Below are 23,867 nucleotides of genomic sequence, written 5' to 3' on the forward strand. Positions count from 1 at the left end.
GTTGCGCACCCCGAGAGGATGATGGATCTGAGAGCAATCGGGTGAATGCTCGAACTAACATAACCGTGGGTAAGGAGGAGAGGAAAGGGTCGTGAGGGGTGTGAAAAGAGGGTGGAAGGGTGCGCGGGTCGCGACACCTTCAGGGCAAGCCAATAGGGCCGGATGATGGCGCCATGATCGATCTCGCGTGATATCGCCCCAGCGTCGGAGCTTGCGTTCTCGCGCACACCCTTCCATTTTCGGGGGTGGTTGTGGGCGCGCCAAGCACCGTGCACCCCCCCACCACCTCTTACCACCGACAAAAAGGCACCCGGCAGCACCCATTACGCCTTCCCGACCCAGACGCACCCCCAACCGGTGGTGCAATTATTGTTTACGTTTGGTGCTTCTCCGGCCGAAATTGCCGAGTATGAATAACATATCAATTATTCCATTGAGCGAAATTATTAAACATCTATTTTGGTGGCCTCTCCGTGGATCGAGTGATGCTCGTTAGCTCCGCACGGTGGTTCTGGGCTTCAGCATTCAACCAACCGATGCTTTTGACCGATCACGATCGATCGCGACGTTCCGATGGGTCCACTTTCGAGCGATCGAAATGCATGACGCCATCGCTTTTTCGACGCCATGGTGGCGCAGTTGCTTAGGGGGGTTTTTTATTTCTCTCGATCCGTTGGTCAAACGACGAACGGGACTAGCGGGCCAACGAGTGGGATTACGAATTGTATGCGAATTTGCGCTGCAGCCATAATGAACGTGCAGATTTGTACGTGGTGTTTGGAAACAGCACAAATGGATAAAACTCATGGTGAGTATCTTGTAAAAAGCTACTTTTTTCTCTTCGGTTGGTGAAACCAATATGGGTGCTGAAGTCAAGCTCAATCGAAATTATACAGCACATTGATTCAACACGAAATATGTTGGTTCTCGCTGAAACCTCAAGCAGAAATGTATGATCACATTTATCAATATAAAAACCAAATGGCATCATTGTTTAATCTTCTTCTCATTTGTCAATATACATACCCATTTGCTGAGCTATGATTATGGCATAATTTATCGAACGCATCGTTAACCTTGTGGTTTATACAAAAAATAACCAAAAAAAACAAACTAAACCTTGGAGAGTACACGATTATCATTTGTACTTGTAACAACCATACTTCATTCTGCCATAGTCAGTTTGGAGTATATAAAAACACTATTGCACTATGCCCATTACTAGCTAAACAATCGCCCGTTAAATGTAAATCACCGCTCATAAAACGGATACGATCGTTAGTCCTATTCAATCGATGCTACCGTTTTCCTGTAATATTGAACCGTTCCAAAGCCTACTAATGCACAGCGTCCTTGCGTTTGTCAAGCCATCGGGAAAAGGGGAAAACATGTTTCACATTAATCCTTTTTTTTCGCTCGCTCTCTCTCTCTCTCTCTCTCTCTCTCTCTCACTCACTGTTCGTCTCGCTCAACTGCCGCATACTAATCGGCGTGCAGCTGAGCCAGCGTGCAAACCAACCGTGAGCTCGCTGTACATATTTATGTCCTCCGGGCCCAAAACCGCACCCCTTCGACCTCTCCACGAGCCTCGCAGGGTGCGCCAGCAATAAACAGATTTTACGGATATCTTTCGATCTAATTTAATAAACGACAACGACCGTACAGCGCCGTTGCTGAGGCCCTCTTGGTTGGGCGCAAAAACGCACCGCGAACGCGCACGTTTGGCCCTTCCGACCGGAATGCAGATGGTGCCGCAGATGGAGACGGTTGCGGTTTTGCAGGAGGGTGTCCTTTTTCCTCTCCGAACCCCACACATCACCACCTCTCGTCTCGCCGCTCGTTTCGCCCTGCCGGTTGGTGCGTTATTTATCTTTCAATCAGTGCTGCCGGTGGTTGCGTTTGCTGCGGTTCGGTCGTGGCTCTGTGCCGTAGGCTCGGATTCATCAACGCAACGGATCCTGCCCGGTCGGTCACATTGCCGCTGGCAGCACATAGAAGCCTCATTATTTACGGCCGGCTTGCCCAAAAGCCCCGGTCCGGGCGAACGGGCGCCGTGGGATTCGTTTCGTTGTGGCATTTGTCACCCGGGGATGGATTGGCTCGTATGGGGTGTGTTTTTTTTATGCTTTGCTTTCTTTTTTATCTCTCTCTCTCTCACTCTCGCACACTTTCAATCCCTCCGTTCTCACTGCTACGGCAACCTCGGCAAACGTATCGCCGACAAAATGGCCTACCGAGATGGGTTCATCTGGAACCTATGCGCTCTACCGGTGGGTTTTTGGGTACGATATCGATCAATGGCAAATTGCGACACCCAAAATGTCGCCTGCCACCGGGTGACAGCTCGCGTGACAATCCGGAACCGTTCCTCGGGACGGCAGCTGGATGAAAATTAGGCGCAGAGTGTTGGGAGGAAGATACAAAAAAAAAGGACACCGAGGAACCCCACCATTTGGGGAGCTCGTTTTGTTTGAGGTGGATTTTCGGCGTTATTTACCGGGCCCTACCTGTTAGCTGGAAAGGGACGGTTTATTTGCAGATGGACATTTGCCAAACGGATGCACTGCCTGGTGCTCTAAGCTTGTCTATTTCGGTCGGGATCTAATTTGAATAATTAACTGCTCAATGCCGGCTCACTAATGCGTTTCAATGTATCCATTTTTTGTCAGGAGAGTCGACGCCTGGTAAGTTCCTCTTCATTGTTAGATCAATACGTAAAACATAAAAAAAAACCCTGTATCAAATCTATCTCTGATTCAATTGTCTCCTTACAAGAATAGGCGCTTGTGCATAAAAATATCCATTTTGCTCGTTACAAAATCATTCCAAAGAATCAACGCACAATAATCATTGCTCTATGGGGTTCATTCAGCTACGACAGTGCCCTCTAATCCCATTTTTCCTCATATCGTATCCTAAATATGATCCTTACCAGCATTTCGCTTCAAAAGAGCTGCGGTTTGAGCGAAACCTGAGAGCTATTATAGGCGCTGTACGTGTGCCCGAGTTCACCGAGGCTATCAGTAGTTTTCGCGTGTGTGTGTGTTTTAACAATGAAAAATATCCCACATTCTTCGAGCCAGTATGCCCGACTGGATGGTGTTCCAGTCTGGGAAGGTGTCCGTGTGATTCCGAGAAAGCATTCGCACCATCCCAGGCTCTCAGGCTGCTGTGTCCTTTTCATCTGTCCCCTTGCATCTCGCTCGCGATGGGATTTGTTCTCATTTTCACACCCAGCGATGGCATCACACCCCGAAACTTCAGATCCTAAGCCGGGCTCGTTCATCCGCTGCGATCATTATCAGCCATTTTGGGAAAATATGTCCAGAATTTGACACCTTCGGTTTGGTGTGACACTGCTCGATTGGATCGCGATGGATAAAGATATTAGTTTAACATTTCCCTCTATTTATCCTTGACTCTGCCCTTCACGCTCGTTCGGGTTCCATTCATTCTTGCGCTCGCGAGCCGTTAAAGGTTCGTTTTTTTTTGGGAAATCGCAACAGGAAACACGTTGTTCGAGGGTGAAACAGCCGTAGATCACGCAGATGGCAGGCATCATTTGTGGTTGGGAAGAATCGCCTGATATATTTGTTCTTCTTTCGGTGCAATCTGTGCGGTTGCTGGTCTCGTTACGGTTTAGTTTATCCGATATCGCTCATACAATACGCCCCGTACGTTCTAAATCAGTTAACCGACTTCGAAACGGATCCGTATCGACGGTTAAACGAGGATATAAAAGAAAGTCTGTTTCAAATCCTAGAAATCTTTGTAGAGCTGCCTTCTTGTGTTTCATAATATGCCTGTTGCAAAATACTTTTTGGAGTAGAACGCTCATTGCAGATAAGGAAAAGCTCTCATGAATCAGCATAAAAGAACCAAATATTGTATTTCATTGCACACAAATATTGTCTTTCATTACAACAATAAAGAGAATTTATTACCACCAATGAATGAAAAACAATTATATACGAGTGGTTGGATTTTAAGAGAACCATTTGTTCGACAGAGTAATCCTTTTCGCTTCGCTTAAGCTACTAAGAGAAAAAGAAGCTAAATCAGCAACATTTCTCAGCCGAAAGCGATAGCTGGCTTGATCGTTCCGACAGGAAAAACTCCATCGGCATCACGGCGGATGGTAATCGTCGTGGACACGGTCTACCAAACGGAAAATGCATGACGCTTCGGAAAACGACCGAAGCTGCTGGAACGCGCGCGTGGAAAACGTTTTGTCGTCCGGAATCTGGCACAAAGCCATTTGTCATGGCGATTGTCGCGAGCGTGACTGGCCACAAAAAAGGATGAGTGAACATTTTGTTGACATTTCGTTACAGCGTTGGTGCGTGTTTTATTTTTTCCTTACCTTTGAGTCTCTCTCTCTTTCTTTCTTTTCCTTTTTGGCCTCTTTTCTCACCTTGCTGTAGTATCCCCCAACACACACCGGTAGCGATACCGATCTGAATGGCTCTCATCGTGAGGAAAAATAAAACACGAACCGAAACACAACAAGCAAAAAAAAAGGAAGGAAGGTGAAAAATCCACCCCCGATCCTCCAGCGCGTGGTGTAACGCCAGGCCCACCCAATCGTATGGGCGGATGGGCTAATTTAGATGGCTACCGGTGCGATTGCGCCCGCACCCGACACAATTTGTAATCCACGTGATGACGGGAAAATATGTCTATTTGTGGCTACCGACGCTACCCGGTCCGACACGCCACCGCGAGTTTCCACAATGGCGCGTGGGGAAAAAGCTCTCGCCCGGAAAGCGAACCGGTGCGAGTGACTGATGACGGTGGGTGGGACAGGTTTTCGGTCACGCTCCGTGACTTACACACCGGCAACAAAATGGATGTGGTGGTAGCGTTTTGGGGATGCGATTGTTTCCGAATTTCCACGCCCGCTCTGCTTACAACAATAGCTACGGCCACGGTTTGTTAAAGAGGGGGAAACTTTTTTAACCACCCCCTTACAAAGTCCCTCACATCCAGTTGGCACCCATCCCTACGCCTCTACATGCTCCCACGGTTCGCAGTAAAACAGGCTTAGAAAAGCCATTAAATTTGCTGCAATTAAGATTATACGCTCCGGGTTCGGGCATTAGATGAACGGATCTGATAGGTGGATTTCCGCTGACCGGTGTTGAGCGGATTTCAAACAATTCACCCCGAGCGGCAGTATTAGCAGAATAATGCGCATCGTGGAACACAGGGTGGTGCTGGAAAAGTTGTGTCGAAAGTTGCCTCTAGCCCGCTTTCCAGGGCGTTCTGCATGCGGGAAAATGTGCCCTGAGCTCAGTTTCAGCACCCACGACCACACAGAGCAAAGAGCGCATCATAAGAGCAGCCCCCGACTAAATATAGAGCCCTTCACACCAGCTCGCACTGATGAACGTTACGCGGAAAACTCAAGCTCAAATTTGCTTCATCCTTCGTACGTGCTTTCGCGTGTACACGTCCACGCCCGTAGCGTGGAGAAAAAAAAGAAGAAGCATAAAAGCGCCATCATGTTCGAGCCATCATACACGCACCAGCGCACCAGCCCTTGCTCATTATCTCGGTTCGTATGCACCTTCGCCAGGCGCGGCTGTTATGCCTTCGCTTTATTTACACGTTTCGCTTATGCTCGCGCCACAGTATCATGCTCACGTATCGCCACCGTTGTCGTGACCGTCGAGCACGTCGATGGCCGGCATGGCCATGGTGTGTATCCTGCTCGTCACCAAGCTCAAGCCCGTGTTCAGGTCGCCCACGAGCATCGACCGACGGCCGTTTCCCAGTGAAGGGCTGCTCCAGCCGTGCGAGCTTGAGTGGGGAAACCTACGCAATCCGAACGCTCCGTGGGTTGGCCGGTTTATTGGCCTAATCTAGCTCCGCCCAGTGCCTCGACCGTACCGAGGGTTTGCCCTATGTATCCCCCACCGAGGGTATATGGTTGACGGTACGTGTGCCTAGCTGTGTTCGAAGATTTGTGTGCACAAGCACGGTGCTCTCTTACAAACGGGTCCTGTTGGTGCTGGGGTTTTTTTCTTTGACTTCACCCATGAACTGCAGAAAGGGATGCGAGTGGAATTGTTTCAAAAACAATGCAAAGCACGATAATGAAAAGCGACATACGTTTGGCGTCATGTGTGAGTCATTAACAGCATGTCACGGATACGATGTACATGGCATGCTTTGTGTCCTTGATAGCGCTACTGTCAGTTTCTATGAACGAGTAGGGAAGAGTATCCTGGCAGCAGATTGACTGCTCGTCGAAACATATGGTGCATTTTATTGGGCATTGAAGTGCATTTCAATTAATGGAATCATGCAATCTTAAAGCACTACCAAAATGGGTCGTTAACCTTTCATAGCATCTGAAGTACTTCCCCTATTGAGCTGATGATTGTAATATCTCATCCTTTATTAGGTGCAAAATGGATGAAAAATTATGAACACTTAAATTATCATATGAATAACAGTGGAAATAAACCAAAAATGGCTGCATATGTCACTACTTTAGCACAGTAAATCCCGACGGGAACATGGAATGATTGCAATTATTTACAAACGACGAAAATGATTTAGCACGCCAAATTAATTACTTACCAACGCATTTCAACATTCAACACATGTTTAACAACAATTAAAAATGTCGGACAACATCTCAATTTAATTATTAAATTTATTTTCGTGATAATTAATATAATTTGATTGCAGCAATTTATGTACAATGGTTTGTTAGCTTGTATTCCTCTATAGTTTCTCCGTCGGCTCTGCCCTGCGGCTAGATAATAGCGTGCTATTTATTACACTCTCTCCAATAGGTATTTGTTCGCAGTTTCAGTTTGGCGATCGGTTCCAAGTTTCCACCAGCCATTGCTTTTCCTCTGTCTGCTCGCACCCACCGTCGCTGATGTGGCCCTGTTTGTGAACATGTACATTTTGGTTTCAAATTTCTACTACATTTTTCGCCATGGCAAGCGCGTACATTTGTTGCGAATTCGGCCTCCCAGATTCACTAAAATATTGCAATAATTTAGCAGTATAGCTCTTTTTTTTATTTTAAGACCTCGCAGTCACTCCACGTCTTTTGCCTCCCTTCAGATAACTTGTGCCTCTATTGTGCCTTTAACGGTGGACCAACTCGCACCGTTATATTGCCAATGTTCTGATTCCGTCCCACGACACCGCTCGAATGTCGGCTCGCTCGTTTGCACTTTTATCTATCACAATCGCTAAATGGGGGGTCGTCAGCACGACAGGATTGATGTCGATCAATCCGGTTAACAAGCGGTCAGCTAGAAGCGCGAAGGTTGTGCTTCCGATCCTGTGCTTTTACGTCTGTTCGCCCTGACGGTGAGCACTCTGCCGAACGTGTCACAGTTCGGTGTGATAAATGCACCACGATATCCCTGTCCCAATGTTCGCCCGAACAACACGCGGCTGAGCAGAAAATTCTACCACTACTATGTGCATTTTATTTGCATGAATTTTCCACCGATCGATACGCGACCGCAGGCCGACTATCCAACCACTAATGTGTGCTATAAACGATGCATCTAGCCATAGTTCTAATGATGTACTTTACAATATGTATATAGTTGTATCCGTGTCATAATGAGTCTCGTCCCTATTATGCATGCTTGCTCAATTTCCACTAGTGTCTTAATGCGCCACAACACGGCTGGCATATGCGATTCTCTTGTGTCTGTGTGTGTTTTTTGTTATTTAAATATATTACTTAATTACGTATCTTTTTGTTTTCCTGTATATACGCCCCACATCCTGGCTAACGACACAATGCTCTAACACGCTGCTTTCCGTCCCTGATGCTCCCTACACCGCGACTTTCTCTTTAAGCGTTTCCATTAAACCCGAACGTTCTACTTTAGAAAAGCGAAACAAGTGAACCTCATTAACTTAATGACTTTTGTAATTGGAAAGAGGGTTCCGCGCTGCTTGCAGCTACTAAATCGTAGCGTCCATCCCATTTCGGATAGTTATTGCTGGTTTCGGTTCCTTCCCTGCTCATTCTCGCTCGTGCGTTCCAAATTGCTGTATTAGTTCGCAGCAATAAGCTTTCTCAACCAATGAGAAAAAAAATCATCTTTTAATGCACTTACAAATAGCAATATCTCTTTCATCAAAATGGGGAATAAAACACTTTGGTTGAGATATCTTCATACACATTCCATCGATTTCCACATCAATTAAACGCGTACGCAAAGCTGCTGAACGGTTCAAGTTTTTTTTCATGCTTCCGGACATTCCTGGCTCGTAAGCAGGTAGTAAATGTTTAATCACAAATATGCATGAAGCTGACAAAAACAATTCATCAAACGTTCGCTTCCCTGCAGGCACAGCATCGAAGGTCCTTTCACCATTAAAGACGCCATGACGGGAGCGTTTCGTTAGGCGCAATGTAAGCCGTTTGCCAACGTTACACGGCAGTCAATGTTGGGGTGAAATATGTTTCCAATTCCTCAACATCCAACCGTCGGTGAACACCCCACAAACACACACTGAGTGAAGCGAAAACATGCTACCAATATCGAGCGGAATCGGAAGGCTTCCGTCGGAATGCGCTCGTGCGCATGTCCTTTCGATCGGGCGCCAGTTATATACCTTAACATTGTACATACCTTTCGCACTGGGGCTGCGAACTGGGAGTGAAAGAAAAAATAAAAAGAAATGTCCGCCAGACACACACAGACACAGCGAGGATGTATTGCAATTTCGCCCTCCAACTGGCACACGTTTCGCAGGCGCTATCGTTTGCAGGCGGGAGAAAGTTGCAACCACGTCAATCGCACCATTGCGAATGTTTCTGCAACCGGAATACCGGAGTGTTGCGTACGAATCCAAATGCAAATGAAAGAGGAACCTCCACGAACGCACGAGCAAGGACGAAACAGGGATGCGTTTCCAGCACGCTACTAATTTCCCACCAGCCGCTTCAAAGGGAGTTTTCCACTGTTGTGCCAAACGAACCAACCATCAGTTCGTCCGGTGGCTACCTGATGTCCTGATCCTTACTGCTGATCCTGCAATGTATTTCCACCTCCACAAGCACTGTAAGCGGAAGCCTCGTGGCGGTGCAATTTTTGGCCCACCGTTCGCGCTTTACCATTTTCCGGTATTTTCCCGATTTTCCACGCCCTTCGATGCTGTAAGGACCCCACACTGGACCACCATTAGCTACACCACACGGTGACAGTTCGCATCGCACCATTCATCACCGCCACCGAAACCGGTCCCGAACGGGCCGGTGGTCCTTATCACGACGCTTCCTTCGGTTTTGGGGACGGCGAGAAGGGCCGGTGGATGAGCGAGGTCGTCGTGGTGGAGGTGTTGGTGGTACCAGGGACAATCCGCACAATCCCACTAGCGTTCAACCCGTTCATCATACTGGCCGCGGTTAGGGCTGCCGCGTGGTGATGAACGTGCGTTTGATGCGCATGATGCGGCAGGTGGTGCGCGTGGTGTGGGTGATGATGCACATGCAGTGGATGGTGGGGATGATGCAGGGGTAGTGGGTGGTGTTGGGGTGGTTGGGTGGCAGCTGCTGCAGCCGCTGCAGCGGCTGCCGCGTGGTGAAGCAACTCCGCGTTCAACCGTGACGGTGAACTGACCCTTATTCTGAGCGGGGACATCGGTTGTAGGTGTGAGGGTGGGGGTGCACTACCCCCCGTCGAGGTGCCGGTGGGTGTGCCGATATTATGGTTGCTTCCAACGGAGCTGGGCGTCCCAGGACGTGGATCACTCGACGAAAGATCACCCGCATGCGAAAGGTCCTTGAGGGAACCTCCGGCAGGACCTCCGCTCAGCGTGGGTGTGGTGGGTGGACCACCGGCGGCAGGAACGTTGTTGAGGGAAGCCGAGGTTGCGCTGCTGTTGCTTCCCGGCGAATCACTCATACTGACGACGGTCGTAAGGACACCTGGGCCACCCATCGAAGCTGCGCTAACGGCGAGCGAATGGGGCAGGTGAGGCTGGGGCCGTAGCACGGTTGGGGTGAGGGGTAGATGCGTCAGACCGATCGGGGGTGAGTGGGTGTTGATGGGGGGTGAATTGTCACCCAGGCGATAAGGCATGAATCTACTGTTGAACGAACCTACACGAGATGAAGAGAGAGATAGAGAGAGAGCGAACAATTGAAAAAGCGAAGGATACGTCAGTTGCAGGACCTTCATCGATGCGACAGGACATCAGAAGTCCTGAGAGAGAGAGAGAGAGATCCTGTGGACGGTGGGACAATGTTCAACTCACCAGGTAACAGGCCACCAGTGAGATGGTCACCGAAGCGGAAGGAATGCAACGACGCGAAGCTACTCCGGAAGTCCTTCTCGCGATCACGATCATCCGTCAGCCGATCCTCGCTGGAGCCTGGCAGCGAGCTTGGGCTGTGCTGCATCGACATACTAGGAACTGGCGAGTGTGTACCGAGCGAGATGTCCGAATCGGAGTCCGTGTCGGTTGGAGACAGCGGTCCATCACCTCGTCGAGGCGTCAGAGAGGACGATCCGGAACCGGAAAGTGGTGGCTGATTGTGTCTGTAAGTGAGAGCGAACGAGAGAGAAAAAGAACACGAAACAGTAAGCTAAGTGTGAGGTACGAAAAGAGCGCAAGAGTGGCTCGAAAAATCAAAGCTCATGTCTTTTAACAATCGACCAAAAAGCTCGGGCCCGAAAAAAAAAACACAACGTTCCTTCGAGAACGCGCGCAACCCGTAATTTTACGCTTCTCCAGATCCAGTTAATCTCCCCCTTCTTGACGGCTGGCTGGCATTTAGCAGTACCCTTTTGCCCGTGGTTCTTACACCAAGCACTAACGCTTCTCCAGATGTGCGCACTGGCACTGCTGGCTAATAGCAATATCTCTAACGCCTGGTGAAAACGCCAAAGACAATAATCCTGCGCTCAGACCGGAGAGATGCGACCGAGATTACGGTGCAGGAAGCTGGCGACGACGAGTCAAGGTCTCTCGTTTAGAGTGGGTCAGCTTATTACGAGCCCCTGGGCCCCTGGCGAAGTTGCCGTGTCATAGCCTTTAATACGAGGCTCCCACTCAGTGACGCCATACTGCTGCTGCTGCTGCTCTGGTGCAGTTTGGGACGACATTAGGCGTAACACACGATGACACGGTACATCAGCCCGCGTCGGAACTCGACGATGGCGTCCTGTGTCGGGGAACGTGGACGGATTATCCTCGACGGGGTCCACCGCGACCAGGCTGCTCAGGAATGCTAATAAGCCTCCGATCACCGGAACACCGGAGGTTTTTGTGAGCATCCACCCGTTCCTGACGTTCGGATGTTGGTTCGTCAGATTTGGCCACCTTCTCTGGTCAGCCAGGATGTTTCTGGGCTTTCTGGGAGGTTAGATCTTAAACTCTCGCCACCCAAAGCTGACCGCAATCAATTAACGCACCAAAACAACGGCAAGGAACGCCGAATGTGATGCTGAATTGTGAAAGTCATCCACACATTTCCAGCAGCAGCAGCCGTACCGGGCAGAAAGGACGCAAGCGAACACGAAGGAAAGTGTCTCGACAGACATCGAGGTTTGATGCGTTCCAGCCTGAGACCGTCACCACGATCCAGAGTCGGGCCTTGGGGTGGACGGATGGATGGCGCCGGAAATGAAAATACTGTACGTCTATATTTACACACTTCGGTTTAATAGGTGTCCTTTCTGTGCTCTCGCTTCCCGGCTCCCTTGCTGACGGTCAGATCGCAGGGCAGACAGTCGTCCTGTGCGTGCTGTTTGCCAGCGACCGTGCGGTTTCGGAGGACGGCAAATGGATCCACGTCTCGAGAGGGAACGGTGCGATGGCTTACACATGGTCATCGAGCGATGGAGTGCTCCCGGATGAAGGTCCTTGAACGGATCGGCGGGGAAAAAATAGACGCAAAGACGCAAATATGCCATTGAGAGCCGTAGCTTTGTGGTTTCGGGTGTTTGGCGTCGCATTATTTGGCCAGGACGGGTTCGGGGGTAGGGGGACTTTTCTTTTTGCCCCGGGAACGGGAACCTTCGGGGAAATTCAATACAGACGAGGCGAGCATCCAACGCTAGGTGAAGTATCTGTTAGGTTCATCGGTTTGAAGCCAATCATGCCGTGGGGCAAAATTCCTTTAGATAACACGTTAATATACATGCGTCTTGGATAATACAGCAAAAGAAAAACTACCTCCCAACAAAACTGGAGAACGACTTCATTAGAAACGAACGAGCCAAACGAGGGAAAAAGCGAAAAACGGAAACAAACTGACACTGTATCAACGCCGATGTACCATTTGTTTGGCAGCTGTCAAGTTCGGTTGAAATTCCAAAATAACCCAATCCGTCACGAGACGCACCCGGCGAGACGCTGGCGCTTAATGCATTCTTCCATTTTACAATGGGAAAACAACAGAACCATTTTACGCCTCCCAACCCCAGCCCGCCTCCGAGGCACCCAATGGAGAAGCTCATCACCCTCGCGGCCCAAACACGGGGCCGAAGCAAAAACATACTTAGAAGAGGCTACACAACGGAAAAAAAACAAAGTCCTAATCCTAAGCAAACCGTTTCCACTCATACCGCCGGTCGAAGAAAACGTAAACAAACACACTTATCGTAAGGAACGGCGAGACAAAGCTACACACAACCCATGGTCGAGGACATCTTCCCCGTCTCGGTGCCATACGGAGTGATGGCGGGTTTCGATTGCCAACGAGCACACAAACACGCATCGACTCCATTGGCCTCCCGAGTTTCAAGGATTGATACGGTTCAGTCTCGGCTCGAATTACGTCCCGATCGACGCACGAAAACGTTGACTCGAAAGCGAGCTTGATCCTTCAGGGCTGTTACCCGGGCCCAGATCGGGACTGCTCGATCCCACACTTCTCAGGGCCAGTGTCATTTCATGCGGGAAATCGATAGCGATGGATGCGCCACACGAAACATTAGCATTCCGAATATGCAAAGGACAAGAGCGCGCACTCGCGAGGGCTGTCAGCTCTAATTTCCACCAAAATAAAAACCGTGCGCAGAAAGGACAAACGCCACACCAAGTGAGCCGCGATGAAGCGTCACAGATGAGCCGCCGGTAAGGACCTCGAGGACCTCGAGAACCCGGGGTGGCAATTAATTGTGGAATCAAAATAAACACCACCGGTACAAACTCAATAAAGTATGCTAATTCCCGGTGGCTCGGTTGGATGGACGCGGTTCGCTTAACTGCGGTACGACAAATTAGAACCGGTTGTATGATTGGATTTTTTGTCCACCCGAGTACGATGGGCAAATACGCTGTGGTATGGCACCCTTCGGGCCGTGTTTTTCAACCCCCAGTCAGTTGACAACTCATCACCCCTATCCTGAGGATCCTGACCACGGAAGGACACGCATCCCAGCCTGTTTAGCTTCCTGTCAGCGGCTTCCTGGCGTGGTAAACCCGGCCAGGGGGAAATAGTTTGTCTGGTTGTCTTTGGCCAACACGTGGTTTTTGGCACGTCGAACCCTTTTTTTCGCTCCTCCCCACCCTAAAGAGCCGGGGGTGCCGATATTTAATGATAATTGAATTGAGACGTTCCCGCAACCCGAACGACGCATAATCGGTCCGTGGAAATGACGCCTAGCAAAGAGAGAGAGAGAGAGAGAGAGAGAGGGTTTTTGCCCCGTTTTGAGTAAATACCGGGCAGCAGACGAGGGCCGTGTCTTCGCACAAAGCCAAACGAGTGCGCTGCAGCGCGCAGTAACGACGCATAAAATTGCAAGTGAACAACACAAACACGCAAACAAAAGGGAACATTCCCATCCTGGATGCGACAATGCGATTTCCAATGTGTTGTGTCGAGCGTCGGGTCGAGACAAAGCAAACACACACGGTACGGAAGAGCATCGTCGCGCTAAGACACGAGCACCTTGAGGTTTGGCCCCGTTGGCCAAAGATATCCGGCGACTGATACGTCACCGCATTTCAAGGCTCGTTAGTGGGCTCGTTTTCCTCGGCGGTCAGGCCGCGGTAATGGACAACGCATGTCGTAAATTATTGCCCACGGCTTTGCGGCCGCGTAAATGTGGCGCACGAGACAAAGCGCAATCTGATCATACGCTGGGACGATGACGATTGGCCGTGGGTGATATTAAAAGCTACAAATCACCCTTCCATGGGAGCAAACATGAACCACGGTTGCAGCAGAAGCAGACCGAGCTCGTGCCGATTGATTCCCGCACCGGTTGTACCGGTTATGCACACAAAAGCGCACCAACAGCCAAATATTTGCCCGCAATGCGTCCGTCGTCCTGGGCCACCTGGGTTGAGAGGTCCGCAAAATGGACGGCCCTGTGTGGCCCTTGTTTGCCCAGCGAGCACCGAAGTCGATGCGATTCGCTCGAGATTGACCGGGCGGATATTACAACGTGCTGGTTTTTCCTGGGGCTGGTCCTGAAGGGGACAAATAAGCTGGCCGATCTGAGCCACAATCATCATTACGACGTGGCATCGTGAGCGGACAAACAGCGGTGTTATTGGTTTGCCGATCCAAGCAAGGACCTCGGTGGTTCGAGTGTTCGATTGATTGCAACCCCCGAAGAAGCGCGAATAAATCAGCCGTGGGACAATAGGCCGTGTGCAATCTGGACGGACGATTAGGTTTTCGAGTGTGGCCGGTTTCTGCAGCTTTTCTTGTGCCGCTTGTCTCGTGTGTCCTTCTGAACGCACACACACATACGCGCGCGTGCGGTAAACGAGTGGGCATTGTGGCCGTGCAAACGGTTGTTTAAGGATACAACCAGGGGTTAAGGCAACAATTAGAGGGTGCAAATGGAGTGGGTGTTGCATGAGTGGCATTTGATAAATGACATACACTCAAATCATTTCAGCTGACAAGCAAAAACATGGATTGGGAAACAAATTTACAATGCATCTTTGGGTATAGTAAAACCAATTTTAGTCACCCTCGCTTTATTGCACCAACAATGCATCAGATCCTTGAAGAAGTTTCCCGACATGTTCACCTGCAGCAGTTAGGGCAAATATTCCAACGGTGCTCCACGTGTTTTATACAGGAACTTATTCTCTTTTCCCCTATTGGATCATTTCTTTCCACCGAATTTCCCGAATTGCCATCCAAACCAGCCACCGTCCATTTGCCGTCCAGACTCCCACCAACCGGTGCCCTTCATTATCAAACCAAAAAGGGCCTTCAATCACATGACGCAAGCGGTCAGATATCATATGACAAAACGTACCACACGCCAGAATGCCGGTCACCGAACCCGACGGTCATGAATCTCCGTCTCGACCGTCATTTCGCACGTAATAAAGTTAAGCAAATCCGCCCTTCGGGTCGTCCCTTCCCAGCCCGGTGGGAAAAAGGGTAATTGAATATCAAAAGTACAATGTGCCGGATGAAACAAAACCAAAGCAACAAAAAATCGCATCCCTGAAGCCCTTTCAGACGGCTCGTGGCTTGCTTGGATCGATCCTCGACACGGGCTCCTTCGATCGAGCCAGCACGCGCGTGCAAGATGCGCCCATGCTCGAGTGAGGCTTCTTCAGGTGTTGGGGAGTTTCATGTTGCACACATTCACATACTGACACACACATACACACGATGAATGAGAAGCCAGCTCAGCCGACGTCCAGGACGTAACGTCGTTAAGTTAAAACCGAAAATTGCAATAAAAAGTTCGCCCAACTTTAGATTGAACAATCGAGAAAAAAGGACACCCTACCGACGGATCCACGCACGCCCTTTTTACGCAAAAGCGAACCCTCCCCCATCATCATTCGTCCCGGGGGCACGTGGGCCAGATTTGATTCAATAATCATAATATTGTTGATTCTCGCTTTTTTTTTCTCTCTCTCTCTCTCTCGCCCCCTCGTTTTATAATACTCAATTTTCCTTCCACCAGTCCGCACCCGTAGCGGCCACCTGCACGCGACCCTTCGCAGATGTTAGCAGGCATCGGCCTCACCCAACCTGGGGTGAATCCGTCAACTTGAGCGTCTCTCCTGCGCCAGCACCCACCAGCTCTGTTAGCCAAATATTTGAATATATTTACAGCTAAACTTAATTTGTACAACAATAGAACCATTATTTCACGCCTCCAGCAGCAGCCAGTGGCAGGCTTTTCCGAAAGCCGATCTCGACACAAACACACACACTCGAAAACCTGCCACCAACTTGAGCACGGGAGCGCAGCGGGATCGAATCGTTAAGGCATTACCGAATAATGAATATAAATTAGCGTGAAAAATTAAAATCCCAGCTTGTTCATTTCGACGCTTAACCGTTCGCGGAAGTCATCACTTCGTCGCCCTTCAGGGAGAAGGGGGTGTCCCGGGGATGCGGGGGCGAAATGAATGCCCACCCACCCACCCCCCAGCAGCCATGCAGGCCCCTACGACCGGAAGTTTCCCTTCTCGATCCAGGATCCCGCACAGACAGCTCGCGGGTGCTTTTGTTCGCCACAACTCAACCCGTGCAGCTTCCCGTGTTGCCACGCAGAAAGTTACCGCAAAAGATGGCCTCCGGGCACTGCGGCGGATGCGGTCCGGAACGTCGCGCCAAATGGGAAAAAAGGGACTCAATTTCGTGCACCGGCACCGGAGACGAAACCTCACCGTTATCGAATTAGGGTCCCTTCGCCGAGAAACCGAGAACGCCGAGATCTAACCGTTTCACCGCATTACACAGCCATAATGCATAATGAAGTTGTTCCAAAAGGATGAGCTAGATGAGTCGCTTCTGCCCGGCAGCGGTTGCCGTGTTCCTGGTTTGCTGGTGGCACAAGCACAGCCAGCTGCTGGAAGTGATCTGGCCACGTTCGGGTCGGAACTCAAGCGTGTCAACTATTTGCAACGGTGACTTTGATAGGTCGACTAAAGAGCTGCGTTCCACGATTTGGCCGCCGGGTGAAATGTCGGCTCGTTCAGAAGGTCGAAAAGAAGTCGAAAAGGAGTCGAGTCGAGGAGTTCGAGAAGTGAGCCTGGCTCATAAAGTCTTCGGCCATTTCGTGCAACGTTTTTTCGCAACCTAACCTCAACGCAAGATGTGCGAAAAAGCTCACGCGCACACCGGCTCGAGGGATGGAAGTTGGGAGTGAAAAGAAAACAAAAAGACACAAAATCCATGGTTCCTCAGGGTCGGTTTTCATCTTTCGTTCCGCTCGCAAACCCGCGCAACCCGAAACGTCACACTAATGACTTTATTATCTTCACCGCGCGGGTTCCGACAATGGCTTCGGCAGCACAATGTATGAGCTGCCGGTTGCGGTCTCGACCCCACGGGCACCGGTCACGGTTAATTCACCCCGACGAGTATTGCTTTCTTGCCATTCCCTTGCCTTCGCCTTCGTCCCTGCGGCCCATTTGGAAGCATCCCTCACCCCACGGGTATCACTGGTACGCGACCACATCGGATCAATCATTCGCGTTCGCGCGCGGCCAGCAGTCATTAACCGGCTGAAAGGGCTGGTGATGGTGTTGCGCAGGGACCATCAGCGCAGGGTGTCCATCATTAGCCGATGGTGTTTGCTCTCCGCGGGAATATTGGAAATTGACCGGCCCTCTAGCCGGGGCCGCGGATCACTTTTCTCGCCGCTTCCCGCCAGCGGTCGGTAAAAGCAAAGAAACTCGCGACGCGAGCAAACGATCGACGATCGAGAGCCGGGTTTTGTGGCCCCGGAATTGCTGTATCGAAACGTATATAAATAATTAATTAAGTTATTGTTACACTTAATAAGATAATTAGCCACGGAGCTCGATGCGGCCGATACCTGCCGCGTGTTCGCGCTCGACGAGCCATTATCGCATTGTGTATGTGCGTGTGTGCGCGCGTGTGTGTGTGCAAGTGGTGGTGAATTAAGCTCCCCAGGTTGGGATAGGGATATGGGAACTCCCATCCCAAGAAGGGAGCTTTCTGGCCCCGATTTAGCGCTCCCCCTTTTTCCCGGCAGCAATCGAAGCCTCCCGGATCAGATCACTCTCCTAGCCGCCAAAGGGCTAGATCCGGGGTGGAATTCGGTCGGTGAGGATCGAGACGGTAGAAAAAAAAACTAAAAAAAACACACACACACACGCATAAAGGGGGGCACGCTGAAAACACGTTTCCAGCGTGCCGCGGTGCGTCTTCGTTCTTCATGAAGTTATTACCCGTCGTGTTTTAAAGAAAGAAACACACGGCGGCGGCGGCGGCGACGGCTGCTCGTCAACATTGTGGCCAAGGGCTTGGCGTTCCAGGGCCCGATCTCGAGGTATGCGCCTCGAAGCAGCCCCATTCGCACCGATGGCGGTGGAACAAACGCCGCAACTGAACGCAACAAACGCAACGCAGCGAAACACCTCACAAGCAGCTTCACACGGCGACGGCGGCGGCATGAAAAAGGGAGTGAATTTTGAAAACGATACCTCCCCGATAGCCCTTCTTCTTCTGGCCACCACAAAAACCCCCACCCGATGGGGCGCTAATGCAGGGTAATTAACCCTTCGGGGAGTCGGGCGGGCAATTGGGCGCGCGAACAAGGTGTCTCGGAAGAATTGCGGCGAAATACGATCCTCCGCGTGGGCACTGCCGGCGGGTCGATCAATCGAACTTCCCCCACCACCAGTGTTAATTGGCTTGATGGCGAGCAGGATTCGCCCGCAGAGAAAGTTCGCCCAACGGTTTTTCACATTTCCCATTCGAACTGGTGACGGGGAGCTGGTTTCATTTGAAGGATCTTCGCGCGGTTTGGTTTTAAACGGAGCGAGTGTCTTCGGTTGATGAAGATGTTTCCCGATACGGTGTGGAAAATTCAAACACACACACACACACACACACGCGCTATTTGATCGCGTGCATTTCCTCTGCACCAGGTGCACCCTCGTTCCGGGTGGTGTTGGTGGGTTTTTTTTAACGCCCTTGCCATTAGCGAACGAACAGACGGACGGATGCATTCGGTTATTATCATCGTTCGTTGCACCGGGAATGCAACCGCGGTCGATAACCGGCGTAGAACATGATGCGAAAAATTCCTAAATTCCACAGCTCGCGGTGAAGTGCAAAGAGTGCGAGCGTTTCGCGAATTTCCAGCATCGAAACTCCATGCCCTTGAAGGTAATTGTTACACCTTGCTGGGTCCTCTGATCGGACGCGTTTTAGTTTTGTACAACATGTGGCACTGTTGCTTGACTTTTGCGTCTAGAAGGAATCTAAGATGTGTCCTTTTATGGGTATGGGGTTTGAAAAACAGTGCAGCAAATGTGCAATGTCGCCAACGAGCTGCTCCGAGAGCTCAACCACGACGCAAAAACGCTCATTAGAGTTCTTGGGCGTTTTTTTTTTCATTATTTCAGTCGCTTTCCAATTCCTTCCCCAACACGTGACCTCGGCGACATATCGGCCACGAAAGGGAGTCCTAATTTACGACCGGGAAAACAACCCCATCAATCTAAACGATCGCGCTGTTGCATACGCGTGCACATTTGCGTTTCGCAAAACCGGGCGCATTATCGCGAAACTCGCCCCATAAAGCCCCGGACGGACGACGCCTGGTCGCTTTCGGGTTTCCTAAACGGGCCAAGCGAGCGCACCAACGGTCCAAGGAAAAACTAATAACTGTAACATAAAATTTTATTCATTTCGAATTCATCAACCAACCGACGCCACCGTCCGAGCACGTCCACGCACGATCCCTGAAAGGGAACTGGAACGGCAAAGTAATTAAAACGGATCGATTCAACCGTCCCGAGAAGCGGTCGCGAGAACGAACGAGTTTGGGTTTCTTCGAGGGCACTCCCTTGGTCACTGTTAAAAGAATGTGACTGGGTCGAAAGGGTGGGAAGGGCCAAAAGCTCGACTTCCATTCGGTGTGGCTTGAGACCCCTTTTTTCCGAAAATGATGCCATCAAAATGCGCAACCTGTGGCGCGCGGTGGTTATGTTTTTGCACCGGGGTTAAAATTATAAAGTGATAAAAATATTTTAAGCCTTCCTTTCGCGGGCTTTCGTGAGTGGGCTGCCGCGGAAAAGGCGAATGACAAATATTCTGCCAAGGAATGTTCTGCCGCGGCCCAAATGCGCTATGGTCAAGGTGCGCGGTGCAAGAATTTGACTGGTGCGGTTGCTGGAAAGATTATTTGTAATAATTATACCCTCCGCGAGCGGGTACCGCAAAGGCAGAAACGGGCTTTAGCGTTTTTAATGCGGCTCGGTTCTTTTTTATGCGCTACCGTTGAAGGCACATTTTACGCGCGTCCCTTCAAGGTGCACCGCGTCGAAATGACGACACAACACCGACCGAACGATAATAAAGTCATATCGAATGGGCTGCTGCTGCTGCTGCTGCTGCTGTCGGCCGCAGATTCCTTTCTTCCATCGTGGGCATCGGGTTAACGTTGACGACCCCCGTTAAGGGGTGCACCTTTAAGGGTGCATTGGTCGCGAAATCGACCGACCAGTGGCCAGCGCCAATTCAGCATTCCCGTTCGCATTGACAAACATTTCGCTACTATTTGCCCTTTTCACACTTGCGCCCTCGGATCTCGCGCGGAACCGCGGAAGAGGTATTCGAATCCGGTGCAGAAGAAAAGGGAAGCATGTTTTACAAAATAATCGGCTAGGGAGAAGTGTATCGATTTGTGAAGAATATTTCGACAATAAAGAACCGTGAGGTTCTGTTAATTGATTTCAAAACCCCATCAGTTCATGAAACAACTAATTTATCGTAGCAAAAACATTATTGAAAGATATCTTTGCACCACCAAAACGATGTAATCCACCAGCACTCGGTGCGTAATGATGGATTTAGTCAAAAAGCATCCGTTTTGCATGAATTTGTTATCGACTCCCAATAGCTTCCGGTGCCAACGCTCAAGGGCGTACAAATCAATTCACTACAATTCGCATCGAAAACGTCGAACTCTGATTGTGTTCTCTTGCGTCTCCGAGTGTCCCAAGCATCCCATAATACACCGCCACCCTAAAACAGTCCCAACGCCCTCCCACCCTCAGCTGCCGTTTCTTACAAGACTTAGAAACACTTACACAAACTGGACAATAATTGTTCCATTGTTCGTCAAACGCTTCAACAAATCAATTTCCCGGCTCTCAACCGGCGCGGGAACCGAACGGGCGCTCGACTTCACTCCCCCTTACGCAAACGCAAACAAACCCCCTCCCGGAGTGGGTGAACACCACCACCCCCGAAGGAAGGGATTTCCATTCCGGTGTATTTCGTTGTATTCAGGTTTTTTTTTCATCGTCCTTTCTCTCTCATCGTTCGCTAGGCCCATCAAACACACGTTCCCGGAAAACGCAGCCACGCGGTCCGGATCGGGTACCGAAGGAATCGGGGAAGACATTTTTATCAAATAACAAATTTCAGATTCGTGAAATTTTCCCTCTAACGAGCCTGTTCCCCCCTCGGGCCCCCTCGTTTCCCCTATTCATGTAAATTCGTTAGCCTAAAAGTCGATTTGCCATTGTGAGTACAATTTGAATAACAACATCATGGCTTCGGGCCCCGCGCACGCCGTGGTGGTGTAATCTTTGCCGTCGGATTTTCTTTCCAACGCCACCCCTACTGGGAAGCGAGCGAAAACGTTTCACAAATTCGTAGCTCACAAACTAGCTTACCGATACCGTTTGAATCGGTCCCGTCGTCGGTTGTAACGTTTGAGGTCAACGTGAGACGGTCTCCGATTTTCCACCCGGCCAGGGAAAATGCGCGTATCTTCGAGGGGGTGAATTTGCCAGTAAACTCCTGCGGCACTCACACACATACACGACGTGGCAAGGTAAAGCAACATATCGACTCTCGAGCCAGTGGTGTAGAAAATCTGAAACATAATCCATCGTAGACAAACAATTTGCCCTCGGGATCAGTGCGATCCTTGCCGTGCGCTTTCCGCTTTCCCGTCGTTGTTTAATCTCGCTCGCAGGATACGAGAGATGCATTCGGGTTTGTTTCGACTTCTTTTTTTATTCTGCCTCTCGTCGAGCCCTGAACGATTATTCGACAAAACCCCCATCCGGGGCTTCTAGTGCCGTCTTAATGCGCTATCGGCCACATGGGAGAGAGTGGCTTACACGCGTTGATCTTCTTCCAGCTCCAGCCAACTGATGCGCCCTTCATCACGCTCTCGGTGCCGGGTTTTTGGGTCAGTCCCGGGCTGGCTCGGGCTGGCTTTGGCCAAACAAAAACAACGTTAAAATGCTGCGATCACGGTCGGAGAAAAAGCCGTGAAAGATGAGGCAAATCCCATCAGGATTTGATAACATTTCTATTTTCCTTTACACCACAGGAACAGGGCAAAAGAACACTCGCTGTTGAGGGATGAGAAAAAAAAGGGAGCGCATATGTTGAAGGTATACGGTCGTCAAATAACTAGACAATGGAGCTGGGTCGTTTTCTCGTTCGCTTCATCAGCTCATGGAGCAGCGTTGTAAAGTGTATTAATATCGCTATCATTTCAACGCTAGTTTGCTACAAAATCACATGTTTATACGGTCGGGTCACAAGACTACAAATCACATTCCTGCCCTAATCCCTGTAACCCCCATGGAATGGTTCACTTCTCCAAATTACTTTTGCATGCCCTCGAGGCAGGTGCAGATTTCACGAGCATAAAACATACATCGCAGTTGGCGGGAAAGGTCAGAAAGAAGTCGCACCCCGATTACGTGTTTGTGGTTGCTTTGTTGCGGGAAAATCCCACTGACCGAGGGGCAGGGCAGAACAGCGGGCCACACGAGGGTTGAGCGAAATGGAATTTTCATTTGTGATTAATTTTGAAAACACATGAACGTTCCATTTCAAAAGCAAACACACGCTGGCTGGAGAGTCGAGCGTGTGGGTGATTATGAGTTAAGAAGAGAATACGTCGTGCTGTAAATACTGAACTATAACTGCGTTGAAAACGTTTGAATTAAACTCAATTTAACTTTACAAAGTACCTTAGTTTGTTTTAAAAAAGCAAAGAAAAACAAGTAATTTCTTTGAACAATGAGTAAGAGACGATTGATGGCTCTCAACAGCAAACGGCACCTCAGCAAACATTGAACAGCAGTAGGGAAAGCAGAAAAAAAACATCCTACCGATCCAGCTTCCGACAGGGTCCTGTGAAAGCATGCAGTTTGTCGGCATGATTAGACATATGTCAAGCCAATGGCCACTGCATTCCGACCAGCTACCAGACCGGGAGCTGGTCAGGAACAAAACGAGAGCTCCCAACACGCACTCCACCACGTTGCTATGGCATCAGAAAACATCAATCAACCGCGTTGCTTGCGGCTCGCAACAGTGGCAACATTTTAACGCCAAAAGCAAACCAAGCTGTTCGCACGATGCGTGGCTCTGCTGCAAGTCCCACTGGCCCACAGAGACAGAGCTAAAAGGAATGTGCCCGACTGGCTCAGTGACGCATCGAAGCCCTCCGAGGGCCAGCCACGAGAACGTTTATTAGTTTTTCGTCCCAGTGCCGACATCGACACGTTCCCTTGAACATTGTAATGCACGAACGCGCCTGTGACCTCGCGAGCTCTCGCGTGAGGCCGGGAAATCACGTCACGACGGGACCCACGGGATGCCCTGGAGGTCATCAATTTTGTGCACCACACCACGACAGCAAGGGTGAGGTCGCACACGCGAACACAGTAACGACCTCTAGTCCGTATCCTGTTCCGTCGCCAATATGCCGCCATCCCGGAATGTCGAGACCTGGGCCGACGTAAAGAAAGTGATTTATGCATAACCGATCGGGTAAAACATTTTATGTGATGATTTATGTGCCCGCGGCCTGCGTTTGTTGGATGCCGGTAGCACTCAAGTAGCTTGGAACACCTTCACGAAAGGCATCTCGAACAGCAGCGTGGAGCCGTTGCGAGCTCAATTTGTATCCATTTCGGGG

At 50.1% G+C, this 23,867-nt stretch overlaps 1 protein-coding gene across 1 annotated transcript in view; it reads right to left on the reverse strand.

Moving 5' to 3' along the window:
- Positions 1 to 9,260: 9,260 nt before the first annotated feature.
- Positions 9,261 to 23,867, reverse strand: part of LOC128730632 (protein Optix) — a 46,878-nt gene continuing 32,271 nt past the window's right edge. The window contains exons 4-5 of the mRNA XM_053823708.1: positions 10,252 to 10,535; positions 9,261 to 10,096 (exon numbers count right to left, since the gene is read on the reverse strand). Coding sequence (XP_053679683.1) covers positions 9,261 to 10,096; positions 10,252 to 10,535 — 1,120 coding nt within the window. The remainder of the gene's footprint in view (positions 10,097 to 10,251; positions 10,536 to 23,867) is intronic.

This window comes from Anopheles nili, chromosome 2 (genome assembly GCF_943737925.1).
Source record: "Anopheles nili chromosome 2, idAnoNiliSN_F5_01, whole genome shotgun sequence".
Classification (NCBI taxonomy): Eukaryota; Metazoa; Arthropoda; class Insecta; order Diptera; family Culicidae; genus Anopheles; species Anopheles nili.